Source organism: Podarcis cretensis (genome assembly GCF_951804945.1).
Source record: "Podarcis cretensis genome assembly, chromosome: 6".
NCBI lineage: Eukaryota > Metazoa > Chordata > Lepidosauria > Squamata > Lacertidae > Podarcis > Podarcis cretensis.
This window is the reverse complement of record NC_137175.1, coordinates 64,542,113-64,563,500: the sequence shown is the minus strand read 5'-3', so window position 1 is coordinate 64,563,500 and position 21,388 is coordinate 64,542,113. Positions and strand designations below refer to the sequence as shown.

The 21,388-nt window shown below is 41.0% G+C and overlaps 2 protein-coding genes across 5 annotated transcripts in view; one reads left to right on the top strand and one right to left on the bottom strand.

The window, feature by feature from the left end:
- IL23R (interleukin 23 receptor) overlaps positions 1–11,960 on the bottom strand; it is a 30,785-nt gene extending 18,825 nt beyond the window's left edge. The window contains exons 1-4 of the mRNA XM_079982020.1: positions 11,746–11,960; positions 5,508–5,798; positions 4,012–4,135; positions 1,645–1,808 (exon numbers count right to left, since the gene is read on the bottom strand). Coding sequence (XP_079838146.1) covers positions 1,645–1,808; positions 4,012–4,135; positions 5,508–5,745 — 526 coding nt within the window. The 5' untranslated portion in view covers positions 5,746–5,798; positions 11,746–11,960. The remainder of the gene's footprint in view (positions 1–1,644; positions 1,809–4,011; positions 4,136–5,507; positions 5,799–11,745) is intronic.
- LOC307219099 (uncharacterized protein C1orf141 homolog) overlaps positions 1–21,388 on the top strand; it is a 54,109-nt gene that overhangs the window by 18,998 nt on the left and 13,723 nt on the right. The window contains exons 1-3 of one of the 4 annotated variants that reach the window (XM_079982033.1): positions 14,690–14,757; positions 15,064–15,214; positions 17,504–17,620. In XM_079982033.1, the coding sequence (XP_079838159.1) occupies positions 17,540–17,620 (81 nt within the window). In that variant the 5' untranslated portion in view covers positions 14,690–14,757; positions 15,064–15,214; positions 17,504–17,539. Of the gene's footprint in view, positions 1–14,689; positions 14,758–15,063; positions 15,215–17,471; positions 17,621–21,388 lie in introns of those variants that run through there. The other 3 variants (XM_079982035.1, XM_079982036.1, XM_079982034.1) reach the window with 3 other exon arrangements.

The following is a 21,388-nucleotide window of genomic DNA, read 5'->3' as shown; positions in this document are numbered from 1 at the left end:
AGGAATTATGTCCTAGTGGCTAACTGGGATGTATGGAACAGCCTTTACCAAAGGTGTCATGGACTTTGAAGACACTCAAACTCAGAACGCAAGGGAGAAACGTGCTAAGAGGAAGACACGCTTGGCAAATCTACACCGTGATCAACTTCCACCTGGGAACCAATGTCCCCACTGTGGAAGGATGTGTGGATCCAGAATTGGCCTCCACAGTCACTTACGGACTCATTGTTAAAACCGTGTTTATGGAAGACAATCTTACTCGGCTACGAGTGATCGCCGAAGAAGAAGATGTTGCTCTATGTGTAGTTGATTCTAGCTGTTTTTTACCTCAAGCATTTAAGTATTGGACCACAAGCCAAGATCGCTGTCTGCCACATGCATAGGACAGGTGCAGCACAGAACCCAGCTAGCAAGCCAAATAGCTCTGGATGAATTAAATGGGACAACTAATTTCTAAACATTCTAGTATGAATTCTGAAGGCCAGGTCCTGGTTTAATCTGTTTCAACTCAGCATTGAGTGAAACAATCTCTTAGTGCTATTCTGATCCCCAATAGGATAAACAGCAGATTAAGAAATTAGGGTGGTTGGGTTTGGAATTGCGGAAGGTGTGTGCTGTACAAAACCCAATGTAACTTCAGGCTATATGCAATTCTGTTTCCTGTACTTCCTCTTTTATAGTATGCATAGCTGTTATCTGAGCACACTCCTAATGTAGACAAGGCATCAATCATGCAGTCTCCAGTTACAGATAGGTAGCCGTGTTGGTCTGCCATAGTCAAAACAAAATAAAAAAAATCCTTCCAGTAGCACCTTAAAGACCAACTAAGTTAGTTCTTGGTATGAGCTTTCGTGTGCATGCACACTTCTTCAGATACACTGAAACAGAAGTCCCCAGACCCTGCAGTCTCCAGTAGTTGAGCAAAGCACTATAGTTGAGCAAAGCACTATAGCACTGAAACAGAAGACCCAGACCATGCAGTCTCCAGTAGTTGAGCAAAGCACTATAGCCAAAAAACTACTGCCTCTTTCAGATTATAGCAACGGCATGTTGAAACCTGCACCCACAAGAAGGAAGAGGCACTCATGGAAGAACCTCTTCAGCTCTCAGGACAGAAGAATCCACAGAGCAAAGATTGGACCTAAGATCATGCGTATAAATATACACCAAGTATCTGTGCACCATTAGAAGTATCACTTCTTTTAATAGCAAACTCAGGTGTTGAGGGCCTCTGTGAAAACAAGAGGTTTGCAGCAGTACAGAATAAACTAAGGGGGCAAATCTCAACAAAAATAGACCAGTGGGTACTCAGCAGGCTCTATAGCTGCAGAATGTTGACAGATGGTGAGGGGAATAGGGGAAATTTGGGGTTGTGTAGACTTGTCTGCTGTAGGTGGGCATGGCTGGCTACCAATATTCCTTTTAGGAGGCATTAATAGGTTGGAGCATCTTGTAGGTAATTATTATTATTATTACTATTATTATTTTATTATTATTTATACTCCTCCCATCTGTCTGGGTTTCCCCAGCCACTCTATTCTCAAATCTTCCATCATGACCTTAATCTTATAAATTTAGTCATATACTAGACTAAAAACAAAACCAGCTTTTAAAAAATAAAGTTTAGAAATTACTGCACACTACCTAGATCATCAAGGTGAACATACAGTTCTTCTGAGCTGTTTGTTCCTAAGTGATTTTCAGCGTAGACCCCAACATAAAATGTTTTGTTTTTCCACATTTGACTCAGAGGGATGATACCTGAAGCATTGTTTGCCGGAAATGTTTTATTTTCTTCTCCCTGAAAACTATAAAGATCAAACAGTCAAGAAGCATATTACTCTGCTGTAACTGTAAACTAAAAATCTAAAGTAGCTGCTTTTGAAAAAGCAGATTACATTATACTTGATCTTAGCCAAAAGGCCTAAAAGCCTTGTTAACCATACTAAAATATTTAAACATATAAAAGTAGATAAAAAAAATAAAAAGCAACAAAATATTATTAATAAGAAGTAGGTATTGTTCTAACATTGTTTTAGAGGCGTGTGGCCCCTTGCCTCTTCCTTTCTGTGATTAAACTGTGAGGCCAATGGCAACTTCGCCCTGGATGCTGAAGTCACCCAGAATTACTGTCTGGGATCCACCAATACCATTCTCAAGATGACCTTAGCCAGGTTGGTCAGGGAGAATGTTGCGCAGCTGGGTGGACAGCATACCAACGATATCCCTGTCTCTTAAAACGCAACTTCAGATGCTGCCCAAGGCAGAGATTTCCCAGTGAGGGAGAACAAATTGTGAACAGCAGCAAACCCACTTCCCTGGCCCTCTAGCCAAGGTCTGTGCTGCACCAAATATCCAGTGAGACAGAGCAGGGTAAGGTCTGCCCACCCATCTCTCCTACTCATATCTCAGTATCTACACCAGGTCACCACACTGATCCATAATTAGATGATGACTGACCTGCCATGTAACATGCCATTTGGCCCAAAGCAAATTTATCCCCTGAATGAAGTGAGCAGAACAAGAGTTTTGTTGTTGTTTTTTTACTGTGTCTGGGTCATGCCTATTTGCTGCCATAATGTTTATATTTGCAAAAAAATAGTAATATAAAAACAGACTGGGAGAAGCTATTTTAAGAGAGTTTGGGGACTTTTGACACTCCACCCCACATCCTGGGTTTGAGCTGGAACCACCCTGGGCCATCGCATATCGCAAATTATTTTTGAAACTCATGTTGAAAGTGCATTTTCATCGCAGACTGTGGACCTGCTGTTCAAGTGTTATACAAGCTCCAACCATCCTTGGCTACTTGAAACTAATTTCAGCCAAAGCACATGCTGCTAGACTGCAGATTGAAGCACGTTTGCCGCTTCTGCTGAGCGTGGAACTCTGATATAAGAGGTGAATCATGACTACCACCAAAAAGACACCTCTGGTGACCTGCGCTCGCCCCCCGCCCCCACTCCCTGAAAATGTAAGTAGGGCACCAGCTTTTTTTTCAGTCATCAGCACTACACCACATGCATGATCGTCACTGGTTTGTGAGTTGTCTCTCACCACAGGTTTAGTCCACATAGTCAGACCACAATGTCAGTTGCAGCTTTGTCATGTCTTAATCTTTGGTTGAACTCACAGTTAACCTAGTTTTAGGAGCAAGCTTGACATTACCTGCAAATTCTTCTCACATAGCTTCCCAACAATGTTTTGTATGTACTTTAAAAAAGAACAAGAAAAAAAGAATCGGACATGGAAGGCTGCATTTTTAAGCAGTGGAGTGCTGATTTACTTAAGTGTTTTACAGTGAGCTGCAAACGTTCACCCCAGCCAAATCTCTGCCTCTCTCCACAGTCACCCACCCAGTTCCAGGTGCATATTTACACTTGTAAATAATCATCTGAAGTTCTGTGGGGGTGGCCAGAAGCTAGTGGTGATTATATATAGCAAAATGATGCTGAGAAAAGCATCAAGCACCCTCCTACCCATCGCTTTTCTGCTCAAAACTGCAGCCCGCTAAAGGCTAAGGTAAAGGTAAAGGTACCCCTGCCCATAGGGCCAGTCTTGACAGACTCTGGGGTTGTGCGCCCATCTCACTTAAGAGGCCAGGGGCCAGCGCTGTCCGGAGACACTTCCGGGTCACGTGGCCAGCGTGACATCGCTGCTCTGGCGAGCCAGAGTCGCACACGGAAACGCCGTTTACCTTCCCGCTGGTAAGCGGTCCCTATTTATCTACTTGCACCCAGAGGTGCTTTCGAACTGCTAGGTTGGCAGGCGCTGGGACCGAGCAGCGGGAGCGCACCCCGCCGCAGGGATTCGAACCGCCGACCTTTCGATCGGCAAGTCCTAGGCGCTGAGGCTTTAACCCACAGCGCCACCTGCGTCCCCCGCTAAAGGCTACTTTCCATTAAAAAATATGCAAAACTGTTGAAATTCATCATAGAATCATAGAGCTGGAAGGGACCCTGAGGGTCATCTAGTCTGATTTGAGATAGATGCTTCAATCCACTTTCTTACCTTTTCAAGTATAGGTTGTACCTAGTGCTTAGTTGTGTGTTCTTGCCTGGGTCCCAAGTGCATGTCATATTATCCGAATACTCATATACAACACAGGTTAAGTTGGCTGGCATGTCCGGTGAATCTACAAATTACAAAGCATGTAAGATTCTGTTGATTCAAAACACATAAAGGTAGTTAGTGGGTGGCTTATCATGTGACTAAATACTTTATCATGTCTTCTGTTACTGTAAATCACATCTTTTCCAAATACTTTTAAAAGAGCTATTTTCCTTAAGAAGAAATAGAACAATCTGAGCAGTTTGAAGTTGCAGTCTTGAGCACACTAATGTGAAAGTTATACTGAAGTGAATGGGGTTCACTTATAGGCATGTAGTTTAGGTGGGCTACCAGTCTAGCAAAGAATCTTAAAATGTTCTGCAACCACTATGCAATCCTTTATTATCTTGCAGTTCGTTGTTCTAAGGTCAAAGCTTGAAACAGCTTACAGGATAATGTCCTGTTTTAAATCTACCTCAGAAATGGCCAATACTGGCCATTTTTAAAAGCACTGTAAGATTAGGTTTTGCTCATCTTTTAAACCATCTTTATGCCCAAGCTGTGAAGTCTACTGGTCTGAAGTTAAAGCTCAGAGCTGTTCTTCTTCGGATCTGCCTTAACTTTTCAGTTAGTGGGCATCTCTCCTGCCAGTGGTTCAATATTATAAGCCAACTGAAGTATGTCCAAATATGCTACTGAGGCTAGTGATAACTATCAATGGAAAAGTGTTCACGGTAATAGTTGTTAATTTATACAACCAGTGGCATGTATTGAAATTGTTGTTGGCTGTAGTAATATATTATTCACTTGGAAACAAGACATTTCTATGCACGTTAATTTCAGAGTAAGCTCCACTGCATACAGTAGAAGTTACTTAATATAAATATACATGTTACTGAGTCAGTGAAACTTATATCAATGTGTTTGGCAGTGCGATCTTAATTTTTTACACACACACACACACACACACACACTTTTTCATAAGTAATAGCAAAGCAGCGTGCAATATCAAAAATACCAAAAAATGTAAAATTATAAATAAAGCAGCTACTGCTGTTGAGTAACAAGTTTAGGCCTAAGTAAGTACTACTGTGTTCAGTGGGCTTGTTCCCTAGATATTATGAGTGTTTAGGATTGCAGCCTAAGATCAAAGCCCTTAGCTAATAATTTTTAAATTAAAAATGTAAAGCCCCACCAGCAAAATGTCATCCTCGCATATTTCCAAAGGGGTAGCCTTATTAGTCTTTTGCCAAAACACACAGCAAAGAGTCTTGTGATGCCTTTAAATACTAGCAGTTTTAATATTGCATAAGATTTTGTAGACTATAGTTTACTTCATCAAATGCTTGCCTCAGTGGCTGATCATTTCAATCAATAACTCATTTTACTTCCTAAATTAATGGAAATGAATTACAAGCAGCAAAATTACCTACACAGCATACACATAAATTACTTACGGCCCACGCAAAATTCTGTTCCACATATTATTTGGGTTTTTTCTGGAGGACATACACTATAACAAATGACTGTGGAAAATGAAATGTTATAATTATGAAGCTGAAGTTGAACTGTAGTTTTGTTTATAACCAACACCAATCTGTCCTCGACCTCCTTTTGATTGAGAAGCATATGTTTTTTAGCATTCTGACAGACATCTTTATCAGAATGGCAGTTTATAGTAATATTCTGGCCCATTGGAATCGTTGAAGCTGGTTCCGTCCACACCTTCCCAGGACAATGTATAGTATCTGAGGGGGAGAAATAAATTAATTGCCATAAATATCTTAGCAATTGTTTTTTTAAAAAAAACATACGCAACCTAATCAGGTACCCACTATCTGGCCAAAATATTTCAGTGGTACTCCTATAAACCCAAAATCTAATAAAATCTTGAAAAGATAGAGCAACAAGCACAATCTGAAATGTTTGACAAGTCCTCAGGTATTGAGGGACTTAGGGACAAGTTCCATACTTTTGTTAGAAAATAAACAAATTCATATTTGAGTTTTATTAGAACACTTGAGTGGATACCATTCGGACCTGGTGATTTTTTAGTTTTCATTTTGCCAGTAAGGCCTAGAACTTTGTCTCTTATCACCACTATTTGCTTCAGTTCCTCAGACTCCATTCCTGCCATTTATCTTCTACCGTGAGGAAATTTGCAAATAATTGGTTTAGCTTCTCTACAATCTCCTTATCTTCTTTTAGCACACCTTGAGCTCCAACTACCTCCCTAGCCAGTCTCCTACTGCTCATATATTTTATTTTATTTTTGTCTTAATGGTTTTAATGATAAAGCACTGAGGAATCTATTTAGAGGCGTAAACTAATTCTCTTTTGACTGAGGAAAAAGATAACCTTTTAAATGATTTTTATCAAAAAGGAAATGGCAGTTTGAGCTGAATCGCTGAAAATACAAATACTATTTTAAAAATAAGATTAGAGCCCTTCATCACTGCTGACAAATGTATTTTTGGGAATGATATGAGTAGGAGATGGAAAGCACATCCTAGAACCGTGTTTCTACACATTTTCAGCAATATCTAACTGAGAACGACATTAACATATCTTAAATCTCTAACCATTGATTTACACTTCTTCTGAGTGTGGGTCCCATGTGTTTGAAGACAACATTTACTCTCCATAGAGCTCTATAAGGAAATCCCTGATTTGTATTGCAATCCAAAGCATGTTCACTCAGAAGTAAATCTCACTCAGTTTAATGAGGCTTATTCCCATGTAAATGTGCAGAGGATCGCTGCCTTCACCCCCCAGCCTGTATTTCAGTTCCATGTGTTCCCCTAAGATCTAGTCCTTCCTTTTGGCCCTCATGGGTTGATGGCCCAATTCTCAAGCATCTTTGTTGAGTACATCTACTAGTAACAAGGAGAATATAGGTACTCAACAAATGTTTGGTAATCTATCATGTTCCCTGTTTACCAGGACTGCCATACACCCGGATTTTCCTGGACTCTACTGGGATTTCAAAGGCAGAATTGATGCCTGGGTGGGATTTCTGAAATGGGGCGCTTTGTCCTGGATCTTAGGCAAATCAATTGGAAAATCATTTGGGGTGTCCTGGTTTTTACTTTTTGAAATATGGCAACCCTACTGTTTACATGAAGGTTCTCCAGGTCAGCCTTCAGTTGTCTGTTGAGTGACCCTAATGCTGAAATCATGCCTAAGATGGATACAAAAATATTTTTCTTCCTCTCTCCTAACACTGGAACCCAAGGATATCCAATGAACTGAATGTGGAATGATTCAGGGCAGAAGAACGAAGTACTTCCTCATACAGCACATAGTTAAACTATGGCATGGCTGCTATCCACAATGGCTATGTGCTGCCTCTACTGTCGGGGCAGTGTGCCTCTGAATACCAGTTGCAGGTGGGCAGAGGAATGTAGCAGTGATGTCCTGCTTGTGGGCTACCCATAGGTAGATCTGGCTGGCCACTGTGAGAACAGCATGCTGGACTAGAACGGCCATTGGCCTAATCTGGCAGCTCTCGTGTTCTTACAGTATGTGTCACGTCCTCGGAAATCTTTTCATCCATAGGATGTGGGAATTCAAAATTGGAACCCTAGGCAGTGAAGGAATGATAGGTACAGAAATGCATAGCTTGATGGGTTAACCCTCTGTGTACCTGTATTCATCCTTCCATCAAAGAATCAAGCTAAGCAGCAACTAGGGTAAGTGTACACATTATATCCTTATATCACATTTGAACCACATTCTTTCCCTCAAATAATTCTGGGCACTATCGTTTGCTAAGGTTTACTGGGAATTGGAATTCTGTGGGGCATGGGAGAAGTACAGTGCCCATGATTCATTGAGGAAAAGAATGTGTTTCGAATGTGCTTTACAGGTATAGTTTGTACACAACTCTGTTTCCAGAAGCAGCTGCACAGAAAGATTGCCAGTTATGACAAGCCCAACCAGTCTCAAAGCCACTTCCCCACTTCTTCCTGGAGCAATGTTTCACATTAAAAAAAACAAAAAACAATTCAAATTGGCCAAGAAAGAAAAACCAGATACACATATTTTTAAGGAAAACTAAAAGCCTGGGTAAAGGTAGATGTGTTAATACCAGAGAGAAGGGGGAATCAGAGCATGGCTACAGCAGAAAAACCCACACTGGTCCCTGTAGGTAGGTATGTCCATATGCAACCCAAGTTAATAACCAGTATTGGCTCAAAAGGTTGAGTGCACTGTGAGCAAATCTCCACATTTGCACAAATATAAGTGCTAGGGGTCTATAAGCTTTGTAACTTGGATGTTTAATTTGACAAATGATTTTTATCCGTTTCACTGAGACATTTCACTGAGTGTCAGGTACACTCAATTAGCCTGGCCACTTTACCGAAACCACTCAGACCGATATCTGAACTGAGATTTGACTGACGCTATCTGCTATATTGCCAAGTAGCCAAATCCTATGCTGGCTCCATTGAAGGCTTGCATATAGGAAACATGGCAGCTGATATAAATTTCTAGATTTCACAAATTCATTATCTCCCAGTGTCTTAGAAGACATAATACTTAACTTGCTTTGTAACTGCTGAACAATGGTGAGAAAGGACGACTTGGCATATTTTGCCGAAGAGTATGTATAACACCACTAAAATGTTAGCTGTAACCTTCATTCTAACGATGTCATCTGCAAAAAAAAAAAGCAGTGCATAAAAACAAAGGAAAATAAATTATGGGCTTTTTCTATTAAACTATTTCCTAAAAAGTAAAGAAAAATAATGCCATAAAACATCAATGGCAGAATGTTGAACAAAGACCTATTCAACTGGAAGCGGTGAAATTGGCATAGGAAATAAATTTCTGCAACCATACTTACCTCTATAATTAGTACAAAATTGTTAACAAAACTTCATTAACAAAAGTACACTGAATGTAGGTTAGGCCTTGTGACACCTTCTAAGTACAGTGAATATTCATTTGTGCCTTATATTATCCTGCTGGACAAAGTTATATAAGGATGTTTCTATTTTAAGATAACCTCAGGAGGTAACATTGGGATACATGAATGAAGAATACTGTATATGAAAATATGAAACTTGAGGTGGATGGTGTGTTAGGGCAGGGAACCCAGGGTTTTTTCCCCAGCCAGAACTCACCAGAACTCAGTTCCAGCACCTTCCAGGTGGGCACCAGCGCCATTATAAGAGAACAAGGAAGGCTTTCATGGTGAGTTCCAGCCAGTGCTTTTCTTCCAGGGAAAAAAGTGCTGGTACTGCATACCCTTGAGTACCCCCCAGAAAAAGCACTGGTTCTGGCACCTCTTTTTCTAGAAAAATAGCACTGGTAGTACCTCTGGTGGAAGACATACCTTTCTGGGGTAGTTTGTCCACCTTTGGTCCCCACTCTGCACTCAGCTTTCACCTGTGGCTCCTAGAAGCTGTCAGCATGTGGCAGTGCCCACAACACAGGAATGACTTTGACTGGCAGGCTAAACCAGGTGAGAGTAGTTGATGGGCCTCAGACCCTCGGTAAGTTAAGAACTTCCTTTGCAAGTGAAGACTGGCTCCAGCAGATTGAGTGGATGACACAAATAGTGGGTCCAGTGGTCAAGAAGGCTTTTTTGCACATGTTGTAGAGGGAAGTGAGGGACAGATGGGAAGGGAGTCCATCTAGGAGAGACCTTGCAGCATATCTTCAGGATAAGAAAAGGCTAAGGAGTAAACCCTACACAAATCTGGAGTAGAGTCCCTAAGAGGGTTGGATGGCACCTTGCACATCTCCTTCCAGCAACTCCTGCAGCCCAGCTGGTGCCAAATGTATTGCTCTGCTTTCCTTTGGACCACATCAGCGAGGCTGACAACAAGGCTGGGGTGGAAAGAGCAACTCAATGCTTAACTTTTACCTCCCCGCAAACCCATCATCCCATCCCCAAACTCCTTTGGTATTGTAGAAGCAGTTGAGTGGTTCTTTGGTTCATTTCTTTAGATTCCAAGTTAAATGTAGGTTTGACCTTACCATAGTACACCATGAAGGTCATTTTCATAAGTATTGGAGGGAGCTTTCAGACAGTTGAGATTTTACAGCTGGAGGAGTTTCAGGAGAAGGGAGCCGATGAGGGAGGTGTGAGGGTTTCCAAAGAAAGATGAGGGCTAAATATTAATACCCACTGTCTTGTTTGTCTGGTGAACGTCAGAAGGGAGGCAGTAACATGCACCTTTAAGACCCTAGTGAAAATACCAGTATTTCCTTATGCACCCCTTTAATAAACCAATAAACTTAGTTTTAAGTTCATCCTGTCTCTAGCAATGGTGTCCATCTCACCTCTAATCCTGCTGTACCAGCTATTAGGAGGTGCAACTGCAACAGTAAGATTCCCTACCTCTATTCCTGTTTTTATCATAGCAAGCAGTTAAACGTAAGCTGCTCTCTAAGCAGCCTAGGTTTGGGTAGTCTTTGTACAATTTTACTTGAACCACTTTATTATTCCGTACACACTGAATTTTGTAATTCAGGAGTGAGGACATAAAACTATCCTACTCTCAAATGCTGTTTTGGTGCTGTAATTAAATGCAGGTTTTCTCTTGGAACTTTGAAATGGGGATTCAGTGTTCCTTGTTGATTTCCCCCATTTAATTAAAGAGATTTAAAGTTGCAGTGCAGTGTCCCCTGTGACGTGCAATGACTCTGGATAAAAGATCCCTAGATATCTTGCTTCTGAAGCTACATCTGTAGATACGCATGTTTCTCTGATGTGTGATTAGGGACACAAACAGTCCTGCTAACACTCTCCACAAGAGATCTCGCTTGCAGAGAACCCGGTTGGAAGAGCAGAACTCTGAAAAAGCCAGAATTCAAGCAGCTCACACTGACAATAGCAAGGCATCCCCAACAAGGAAAGCCAGGGACAAAATAGGAACAGTGATTTACAAGGTTACCTACAGGATAGGTAACAAGAACAGGAACCATCTCTGATAGCTAGGGACAGCAAGAGGGCATGTAACCTTTATCTAAATAATATTTAATCTTAAAATAGAATGCTTCAGCACTAGTACTGCTTCACCACATCTGTCATGGGAGGGATCTATATCCTAAAGAACTCTAGTGTAGATGTGTGTACAGTGGTACCTCGGGTTACATACACTTCAGGTTACATACGCTTCAGGTTACAGACTCCGCTAACCCAGAAATAGTACCTCGGGTTGAGAACTTTGCTTCAGGATGAGAACAGAAATCGTGCTCTGGCGGCGCGGCAGCAGCAGGAGGCCCCATTAGCTAAAGTGGTGCTTCAGGTTAAGAACAGTTTCAGGTTAAGAACAGACCTCTGGAATGAATTAAGTACTTAACCTGAGGTACCACTGTACGTAGAATAAAGCAAGGGAAAGATTAAAAGCAATATCTTAACAGAGGCAGGTGATAAAAAAAGGGATAAGCCTGTCAAACAGGAAGAACTGATGTCTATGGGAAGATCAAGACCATCTCTATTATACCAGCTTAGCACAAAACATCTTAACATTGCATGCTCTGAAATTTTATAACAGTCAAATGCTAATAATTTTTAACTGCTGTGGAAAATATGTACACCCACCTATTAACAGCATAGTCAAAAAAAGCTGTGATACACTGTAGTAACAAAGATTTGGAAAACAGTAGTAACAAAGATTTGGAAAACAACCCCACATAGTTCAGGCTTATCAATTGTCTTGAAGATATTGATAGATTTACCTTATTCTCCATCAGGCCATGTGTCCCAGTTCCACGCTTAACTTGATTTCATTACTAATAGTTGCAGAATAAAACTTTCCTTCTTCCCTAATGTATCTTATTCAGAATTCATTGCTGCATGAATCAACTGAGAGGGGGGAAGAGAAGCAGTTGGTGACCTACATTACCAATAATTTGAGAACAGCATATTGTTTCTAGTTTAAGAAACTTCTACTCTGTATGAGTCAGTGTAGGAAAACCCACAGCTCTTTAAAAAAAAAATCTGCCTCCTTTCTCCTAACCCCTCCCACCTCCTTGAAGCCTGGTTCTAAGGTAATTTTAGTTATGGGTTTCCTATCAGATTTCTGTGAAGTGTAGGTTCCTTTCTGGGGTAACACCTGGCCATTCGCTTAAGTTTATCAAAAGGATGTTGATAGCATTGATATCCCAGCAACCTGTCTCAATGGGAACTAAGAAGGCAAGCTAGGGATGGGGGCAGCTTATCTCTGTCTGAAAGAGAACAAAAAAATAGACTGCAGTTTAAGTAAGAGGAAATAAGCTGAGTTGGGGTTCTGTATAAATACTTGGCTGCTGGAGATTTGATATGGTGGGTTCTGGTTGTCTGTTGTGTGTTTGAGCTATTTTTCCATCTATGCTCAACCTGTGTATTTGTAAATAAACCAAATATTATGCCAGTACATCTCTAGAGATTGCCTTCCAAAAGTAATGAAAGCAGAGTAAATGCTGCAGCCCTGGAACTCTTACTGCCTGGAGAACTGCAGCGAGCACAATATTGCATTTATAGCATGCCCTAAGCCAGGGGTCAGCTGGACTATATTGGGGGGGGGGGGTGAACGAATTCCTATGCCCCACAAATAACCCAGAGATGCATTTTAAATAGAAGCACACATTCTACTCATGTAAAAACACCAGGCAGGCCTCACAAATAACCCAGAGATGCATTTTAAATAAAAGGAGACATTCTACTCAAGTAAAAACACGCTGATTCCCGGACCGTCTGCAGGCTGGATTTAGAAGGCGATTGGGCCAGATCCAGCCCCCGGGCCTTAGTTTGCTTACCCATACCGTAAGCTGTCTAGGTTTCTAATCTTTTAGGGTTTGAAAACAGTGAATTAAAAGTTAAGCATTTTGTCAGGGCAATTTTCTCTAATTATCTGTACCAGCGCAAGTTTTCAGCAGTATTCATATCAAAATTGTCCAGCCTTGGTTCTGCTAGGGTGTTTCTCGATAGTCAACTCTTTATTCAAACCGGTCATTGCTCTTCTCTTCCACGAGGATACCTGCAACTGGTGTTCCATACTACTAGATATTAATCTGTCTCTGCAAACACTCAAAGAACCACCGGATATGGCTGACTCCATGACAACCCAAAATGGAAAAGTCCAGCTCTGTGCAACCTTTGAGGAAATGGAGAAACTGACTTTTGATTCGGTGTGATTTTTGCTGTCTGAATAGGACATCGATAGCTGGTCTGAGGAAGAGGAAAGTGTCATCAGTAAATAACAAGGATATGAAATCCAATCTTATTCGATAAGAACTTAAGAAGGACATCAAAGAGCAGCACAGCAGATGACGAAGCCATAACAAGACTGGTGGCAATGACGTCAGTTTCTGAGACAAAGGCCTTTCTGTGAGTGGAAGAGCTGGTTCTGCTCTTGGAAGCAGAGGTGGTACCTAGGCTCCCTTCTGCCCTTGGTAAGGAGCTATATTGGCCTCCCCGTACCCTCATCCCTTGTGACCTTGGCAAGCAGTTGCATAGCAACCTCACCACATTTGTTGCAGATGTTTACACACACACACACAGAGCAATGTGTATCAATCAACATTTTAATTCCTTTCAGTTGCAATCATGAGTCTACTGCCTTTTCTGATGGTTAAATTTAACCCACTTGAATGTATTTTCAAAACCAGATTAACAAGAAGGGTATTGAGTTTTGTGTGTGTGTGTATACCGGTATATATCTCACTATGTTCTACCCACAGTAGTGGTTGTGGACAGAGAAAAACAATTCACCCGAGTAGTAAAGTTTTTATTGTTGCTTACTCCCATTAACAAAATAAATACCTTTAGTAGGTTAGAAAGAACATTGGGGCATATTGGGGTCAGGGGAAGGATTTAACATGTTTCTAAAATGGTGACCAGAAAGGCAGAAGGGTTGCAATGGGATTTTAATGTTGGAAACTGCAACTTGGAATGCTTTTCAAGCATATGTAAATAGCTGCAAAATATAAACAAATGTGATTTTTAAACCTAACAGTGTACATGGGTTTTTGTTCACAAAAAGACGTGTGTGTGTGTGTGTGTGTGTGTGTGTGTGAAGTATCTGAATGTGTTTAGTCCTGTGTTATTATAGACATTATTTACTGGCAAGCTGCATGCATTAACACCCTATTTATCTCAATGGAAAAGGCTGTAGATCAGCTTTGTGAAAAAAACACAACTTGCTAAACATACCATATTTTTCCATGTATAAGACTATGTTTTTTCCTAAATTTTTGAAGTTTAAAATAAGGGGTCATCTCATACATGGATAGTGCATAGTGCATTTTCTTAATTTTGAATCCCAAAAAATAGAGGGCGTCTTATACACAGGGGTGTGTTATATACAGAAAAATATGGTAATCACTTCTGCTTTGTAATGGGGTAGAAGAGCTGAAAATAATGCCAATATATTTCACATCTGGCAACCAATGCAGCACTTGGGTTTCGTATAGTACATGGGTAGGTGGGTCTAAAAAGCTTGGGACACAAATTTTCACAGCCCTCTAGCAGCTATGGTGGCTCATTTGCTGGAAGTAATGCATTCAACATTAACTCTGGAAGTTAAAAAGTTTCTAACCTATTCATTTCTAGTCATGTGATATTTGTTAGAATGGAATCGTGCTTCTTCTGAAGCTGGGCTAGTCACAGATGATGATGACATAATGGATTTAGAGAGGTTCTATTAGAATCCAGCCTTCAGAGAACACTTGGGGGGTTTGTCACAGAAGGCCTATATGGAGGCACAGCAGGTAAAGAATCCCCTCTTGATTCTGTTGCACCTTGCTGAATAGATTCCTGGGGCATTTCCTTTCTTCCGAGAATGTTCTCCTAACTTACAAGGCCATCATGGCCTTTGATCTTGGCCTGGCCTCAAGGCACTGAGGATCAAAGGAATTTGAGCTTCAAGGAATCTTTCTTGACTCTGCATATGAATGACTGTCCTTAAAAGTCAAGGAAGAATTCAGTGCCTTAGGCTCCTTGCATCTCACTCCATTCACATACTTGGTTGTGGTACTTTCTTTTTCTTTTCTTTTTTGGTTCTTGTTTTTCACCAGTCTCTACTACTGGAATTTCTCACGCTGGGGAACTGGAATAGATGCCCAAGAGGCTAACATGTTATCTGGTCTGCAAATCCTATGAGCCTCTGGAATGAAGATCACCTTGAGAAAGCAGAGATTGTTTGCAGCCTTTCTGTTTCTTAATGATGTAGGTATTAAAAAGAACCAATTTCAGAGTCCTTTTAGGTTTGAACCTCGGGCCTTGCCAATCTGCTTTTTTCCTGAAAGATTCTATGGACAAGTGGACAACGACTTGTATTATATCATGGGAAACAAGAGGTTTAGCAGCAAGAATAAGCATTAGGAAACGGCTTTAGTCTGCTTAAACATTTTATTACATGTGTCCCAATTATTAAGCAGTGAGAGGTTTCAGGCGTCCTCTGAACACGAGCCTTGAGTTTGGTGGCCTTGGACTGAAGGCCATTGCAGAGTGGTAAAGGTTCTGTGATGTAAGTTTTATTTACTGATGTACAGTATACATCTAGCATGAGAAGGAAGTCTCACAACAATAATATATTCCAATATATCTTGCTTCCCCCCATTAGATTTCTAGGGGTCTCCCAAATGCTGTACGACTTGATTCACAGTAGATGGCAAGCCAAGTCTATACCTTTTTCATGTCCAGTTTCAAGACTGCCCAAGTCTTTTGTTCTCTTTCACACAGAGACACACAGAGACACACACACAGTGACATTACCTGCAACTGAAAAGAGGGGGAACAAAAAGAAACACATATCTTCCAGAAGGATATCCAGATAATTTAGTTTCTTCACCTGTATTTGGCAATCTCTTTAGTTACAATGGGACATGGGTGACGCTGTGGATTAAACCACAGAGCCTAGGACTTGCTGATGAGAAGGTCGGCGGTTCGAATCCCTGTGATGGGGTGAGCTCCCATTGCTCGGTCCCTGCTCCTGCCAACCTAACAGTGCGAAAGCATGTCAAAGTGCAAGTAGATAAATAGCTACCGCTCCAGCGGGAAGGTAAACAGTGTTTCCATGTGCTGCTCTGGTTCACCAGAAGTGGCTTAGTCATGCTGGCCACATGACCCGGAAGCTGTACACTGGCTCCCTCGGCCAATAAAGCGAGATGAGCACCGCAACCCCAGAGTCGGTCACGACTGGACCTAATGGTCAAGGGTCCCTTTACCTTTACCTTTAGTTACAGTATATGGAGGCAGTTAGTATAGGATTTGGGGAAAGATCTTATCAGACTGGTTTCTATACTCCTGCTAATCATTGTTCTTTTACAGTCAAGAGTCACTGAGTTTATAGGATCATTGAGTGATCTCTTTCAAACTCATCTCTCAGTCTGTACCACAATATATTAAAATCTAAGCATTTTCTTTAGTAATATCAGTTGAAAACATTTTACTCTTATCAGGAAAAAATTGTGTGTTATTTCAAAATAGGTTACCTCGGGTTAAGAACTTAATTCGTTCTGGAGGTCCATTCTTAACCTGAAACTGTTCTTAACCTGAGGTACCACTTTAGCTAATGGGGCCTCCCGCTGCCGCACCACTGCTGCACAATTTCTGTTCTCATCCTGAAGTTCTTAACCCGAGGTGCTATTTCTGGGTTAGTGGAGTCTGTAACCTGAAGCATTTGTAACCCAAGGTACCACTGTACTTTAATTGAAAGATGTGTAAAACATACTGATTCAGCCTTTCTTTTCTTTTTGCTAAATACAATGAAATCCTGAACTCCGAGAGGAATATGAATAAAAAATAGAAGCTTTCTGTTATTCTGTAAGAGAATCTTATTTAAAAAAGGGGGGGTGGAAGCTTTCAGTGAAACTGGAAAAAAAGCAGATTAAATTTCTGGTATTTGAATATACATTTAACAAAACAACCACAGTAACTACTTTTTCAGGAGAGATAAAATCCCTTGTATCCTACATTGCATAATGAAGGCCACCATTTTCTCTGTGACTTTCATAGCAGTGTGTAGATTTTTAAAAAGCCAAAACATTGGTCAGTCTAGCTGTTTTCCACTTCTTGTTGTGTTGCTGCTCCTTTGACCAGTCATAGCAGGGCTGCAATAGCAGTTTTAAGGCTGAAGGTCTTATGAGCACTTAGGAGTAATTCCACACACACACACACACACACACACACACCCGTGAACACAGACTTACCTCTAAGCAAACCATTCATGAATAGAACAAGGAAAAACTTTCAGGGCAATCCTGCAGATCAAACAGTTTCTATGCAACTGTGAGCAAAAAGGAAAACATGTAACATAAGCAAATATTTATTTATTTAAAAGCTTAAACACTTCCTGTTCTGGTCCCTATTTTCCCCATCTCTGAATGACATTTTTACGTTGTTACAAAGGTTGTGCACCACTCCCAATCTCTGCCAAGCAATAGCAGCAGATTCATTCTTGCTACTTTTTCCCTTTCTTTCTTTCTTTCTTTCTTTCTTTCTTTCTTTCTCTAGAAAAAAGAACTTTGCCCTAGGGAATGAAGAATAAACATGGTCCAGAGAGTACTGGTAAAACTCGATGTTATGAAGCAATATGAGAAGAAAAGACTTAGCAAATATGAGCTAATTGAGGTACGTATAATATAAGCCATAGGAACAGTTATGACTTTGTTTTGAAATATATCAAAATCTAAAGTTGGGCAATACCTTTATTAGGGTCAACCAAACCGTTGTAGAATAGGGAACAAGCTTTCAAGTTCTCTTGAACTCCAGGCTAGATGTTATGTACTGTAGTAGGGAACAGGCAGAGAGAATTAAAACGAAAACAAAACAAATAGAACAACAACAACAAAAATGGCTTCATGTCGGTATGCATTTAGACAAAGTCCCAAAATGGATATTGCAAACTTGACTAAATAACTCTCAGCTAGATGCTGCAGGTCACAGGCTACATGCAAGATTCTGTGGCAAATGTTTGACCCCTACTTTTGGAAACACCAAAGCTAGCAGTTATGCAGACCTGCCTCTAACCTTAAGCAAAACACGGTGCCTTGGTTAGGCAAAGAGCAGAAGCAATGAAAAACATGACAGTATTTATATTAGCAAAGGTGGAGATTAATTTTAGATGGTGTTGTAGATTAAAAATAAGTAAATTGAAGCCAATTTGGTTAGGATTACCTAGTGGTTGGAAGACATGCAATCTTCAAAAAGTGTATATTTGAAATATGTTTCTTGTGGTATAACTGTCAGTTGCAACCAAACCCTAGTGAATCCAGGGATCCAGTAGGGTTTTACTGCATTTAGTGCATTTTAAGCATTGAGATTCAGACCCACTTGGAATTTTCTGTATATCAGGGGTGATAAAGACCGAGCGTATATCCTCATAAAAACGACATCATAGCAAGACATGAGACATGGCTTCTACCTCTATCAGGCCACAGGGGCAGACTCACTTTGCAAACAGTTTACCCACATATCTGCCCTACAATAAGGCAGATGGCAGCACATTGAATCTAGAAAGGGTAAATGAACATCTATATTTAGATATTTGTAATTTTGACAGATATATTGCTGGGGTAAAACCTCTCCCATTGTCTTTGATTTCTGGGTGTTTATTCATCTCACTCACATGACACTGAAATTCTACATCCCAGACTCGTTGGCGAAATGTTGCACTTTCTTGTAACCTGTGGCTATCAGTGCTTGTGGCAAAAACCCCAAGTCTTTTAGCTTTTCATATAATGTAGTTTTCCATTTTGATTGATAGAGATACCCTAGTGAATGGATTATTCATTAGGTTTCCAAGACTAAGTCCCTAGTATGCAGGTTCTACATGGGAAAAGTTGTAAGAGCAACTCTTGTATGTGGTCCCTTAGAACTCCTTGTATATTTGTACATCTGTATGCCTTTATGCACATACAGTGTCCCTGTCACAAAAAGAGGGTATGGAGTGTAGTGATGTGGAGCAGAATATTTCCCAGCACTTTCTTTTTCCATTGAAAAAATTCTGATTCCTAGGTTTACTGGAAACAACAGATGGATAACAATTGCAAATAAAATATTAGGCAACCTTAGCCCCTCCAAAGTTTTTAGCTTTGTTTGCTACATACAAGTAAAGTAAACAACCTAAATTAAGCCACTCTCTAGGGCATCAGAAAAATTTCCAGTGCAGACTGAAAATTTTCCAAGGCAAATTGCCCTGGTTTTCCAATTCAACATTTTCCAGAAGACCCACATCATAACATAGAATCATAGAATCATAGAATCATAGAGTTGGAAGAGACCACAAGGGCCATCGAGTCCAACCCCCTGCCAAGCAGGAAACACCATCAGAGCACTCCTGACATATGGTTGTCAAGCCTCTGCTTAAAGACCTCCAAAGAAGGAGACTCCACCACACTCCTTGGCAGCAAATTCCACTGTCAAACAGCTCTTACTGTCAGGAAGTTCTTCCTAATGTTTAGGTGGAATCTTCTTTCTTGTAGTTTGGAGCCATTGCTCCGTGTTCTCTGGAGCAGCAGAAAACAACCTTTCTCCCTCCTCTATGTGACATCCTTTTATATATTTGAACATGGCTATCATATCACCCCTTAACCTCCTCTTCTCCAGGCTAAACATGCCCAGCTCCCATAGCCATTCCTCATAAGGCATCGTTTCCAGGCCTTTGACCATTTTGGTTGCCCTCCTCTGGACACGTTCCAGTTTGTCAGTGTCCTTCTTGAACTGTGGTGCCCAGAACTGGACACAGTACTCCAGGTGAGGTCTAACCAGAGCAGAATAGCAGAATACAGTGGCACTATTACTTCCCTTGATCTAGATGCTATACTCCTATTGATGCAGCCCAGAATTGCATTGGCTTTTTTAGCTGCCGCGTCACACTGTTGGCTCATGTCAAGTTTGTGGTCAACCAAGACTCCTAGATCCTTTTCACATGTACTTCTCTCAAGCCAGGTGTCACCCATCTTGTATTTGTGCCTCTCATTTTTTTTGCCCAAGTGCAATACTTTACATTTCTCCCTGTTAAAATTCATCTTGTTTGTTTTGGCCCAGTTCTCTAATCTGTCAAGGTCGTTTTGAAGTGTGATCCTGTCCTCTGGGGTGTTAGCCACCCCTCCCAGTTTGGTGTCATCTGCAAATTTGATCAGGATGCCCTTGAGTCCATCATCCAAGTCGTTGATAAAGATGTTGAATAAGACTGGGCCCAAGACAGAACCCAGTGGCACCCCACTAGTCACTCTTCTCCAGGATGAAGAGGAACCATTGATGAGCACCCTTTGGGTTCGGTCAGTCAGCCAGTTACAAATCCACTGAGTGGTAGCATAGTCAAGTCCGCATTTTACCAGGTTCTTTACAAGAATATCATGGGGCACCTTGTCAAATGCCTTGCTGAAATCAAGGTAGGCTACATCCACTGCGTTCCCTTCATCTACCAGGCTTGTAATTCTGTCAAAAAACGAGATCAGGTTAGTCTGACACGACTTATTTTTCAGAAATCCATGCTGACTTTTGGTGATCACAGTATTCCTTTCTAGGTGCTCACAGACTGTTTGCTTAATGATCTGCTCCAGAATCTTCCCTGGTATTGATGTCAGACTGACTGGGCGGTAATTATTTGGGTCCTCTCTTTTCCCCTTTTTGAAAATAGGGACAACACTTGCCCTCCTCCAGTCTGCCGGGACTTCGCCTGTTCTCCAGGAATTCTCAAAGATGACTGCCAGTGGTTCTGAGATCACATCTGCCAGTTCTTTTAATACTCTTGGATGCAGTTCATCTGGCCCTGGAGACTTGAATACATCTAAACTAGCCAAGTATTCTTGTACTATGTCCTTAGTTATTCTGGGCTGTGTTTCCTCTGCTGAATCATTTGCTCCAAATTCTTCAAGTCAGGCATTGTTTTCTTTATCGGAGAAGACTGAGGCAAAGAAGGCATTGAGGAGTTCAGCCCTTTCTGTGTCCCCTGTTTGCATTTCACCATCTTCTCCTCTGAGTGACCCCACTGTTTCTTTGTTCTTCCTTTTGCTACGAACATACCCATAAAAGCCTTTTTTGTTGCTTTTAACCTCTCTAGCAAGCCTGAGTTCATTCTGTGCTTTAGCTTTTCTGACTTTGTGTCTACACGTGCTGGCTATTTGTTTAAATTCCTCTTTGGTGGTTTCCCCCCTTTTCCATTTTTTGTACACATCCTTTTTTAATCTTAACTCAGTTAAAAGTTCTTTAGATAGCCACCCTGGCTTCTTTAGGCACCTTCCATGTTTCCGTCTCATTGGTATTGCCTGAAGTTGTGCTTTTACTATCTCCCTCTTAACAAACTCCCAGCCATCATGAACTCCCTTTCCTTTTAGTATTACTGTCCATGGGATCTCACCCAGCACTTCCCTAAGTTTTATGATGTCGGCTTTC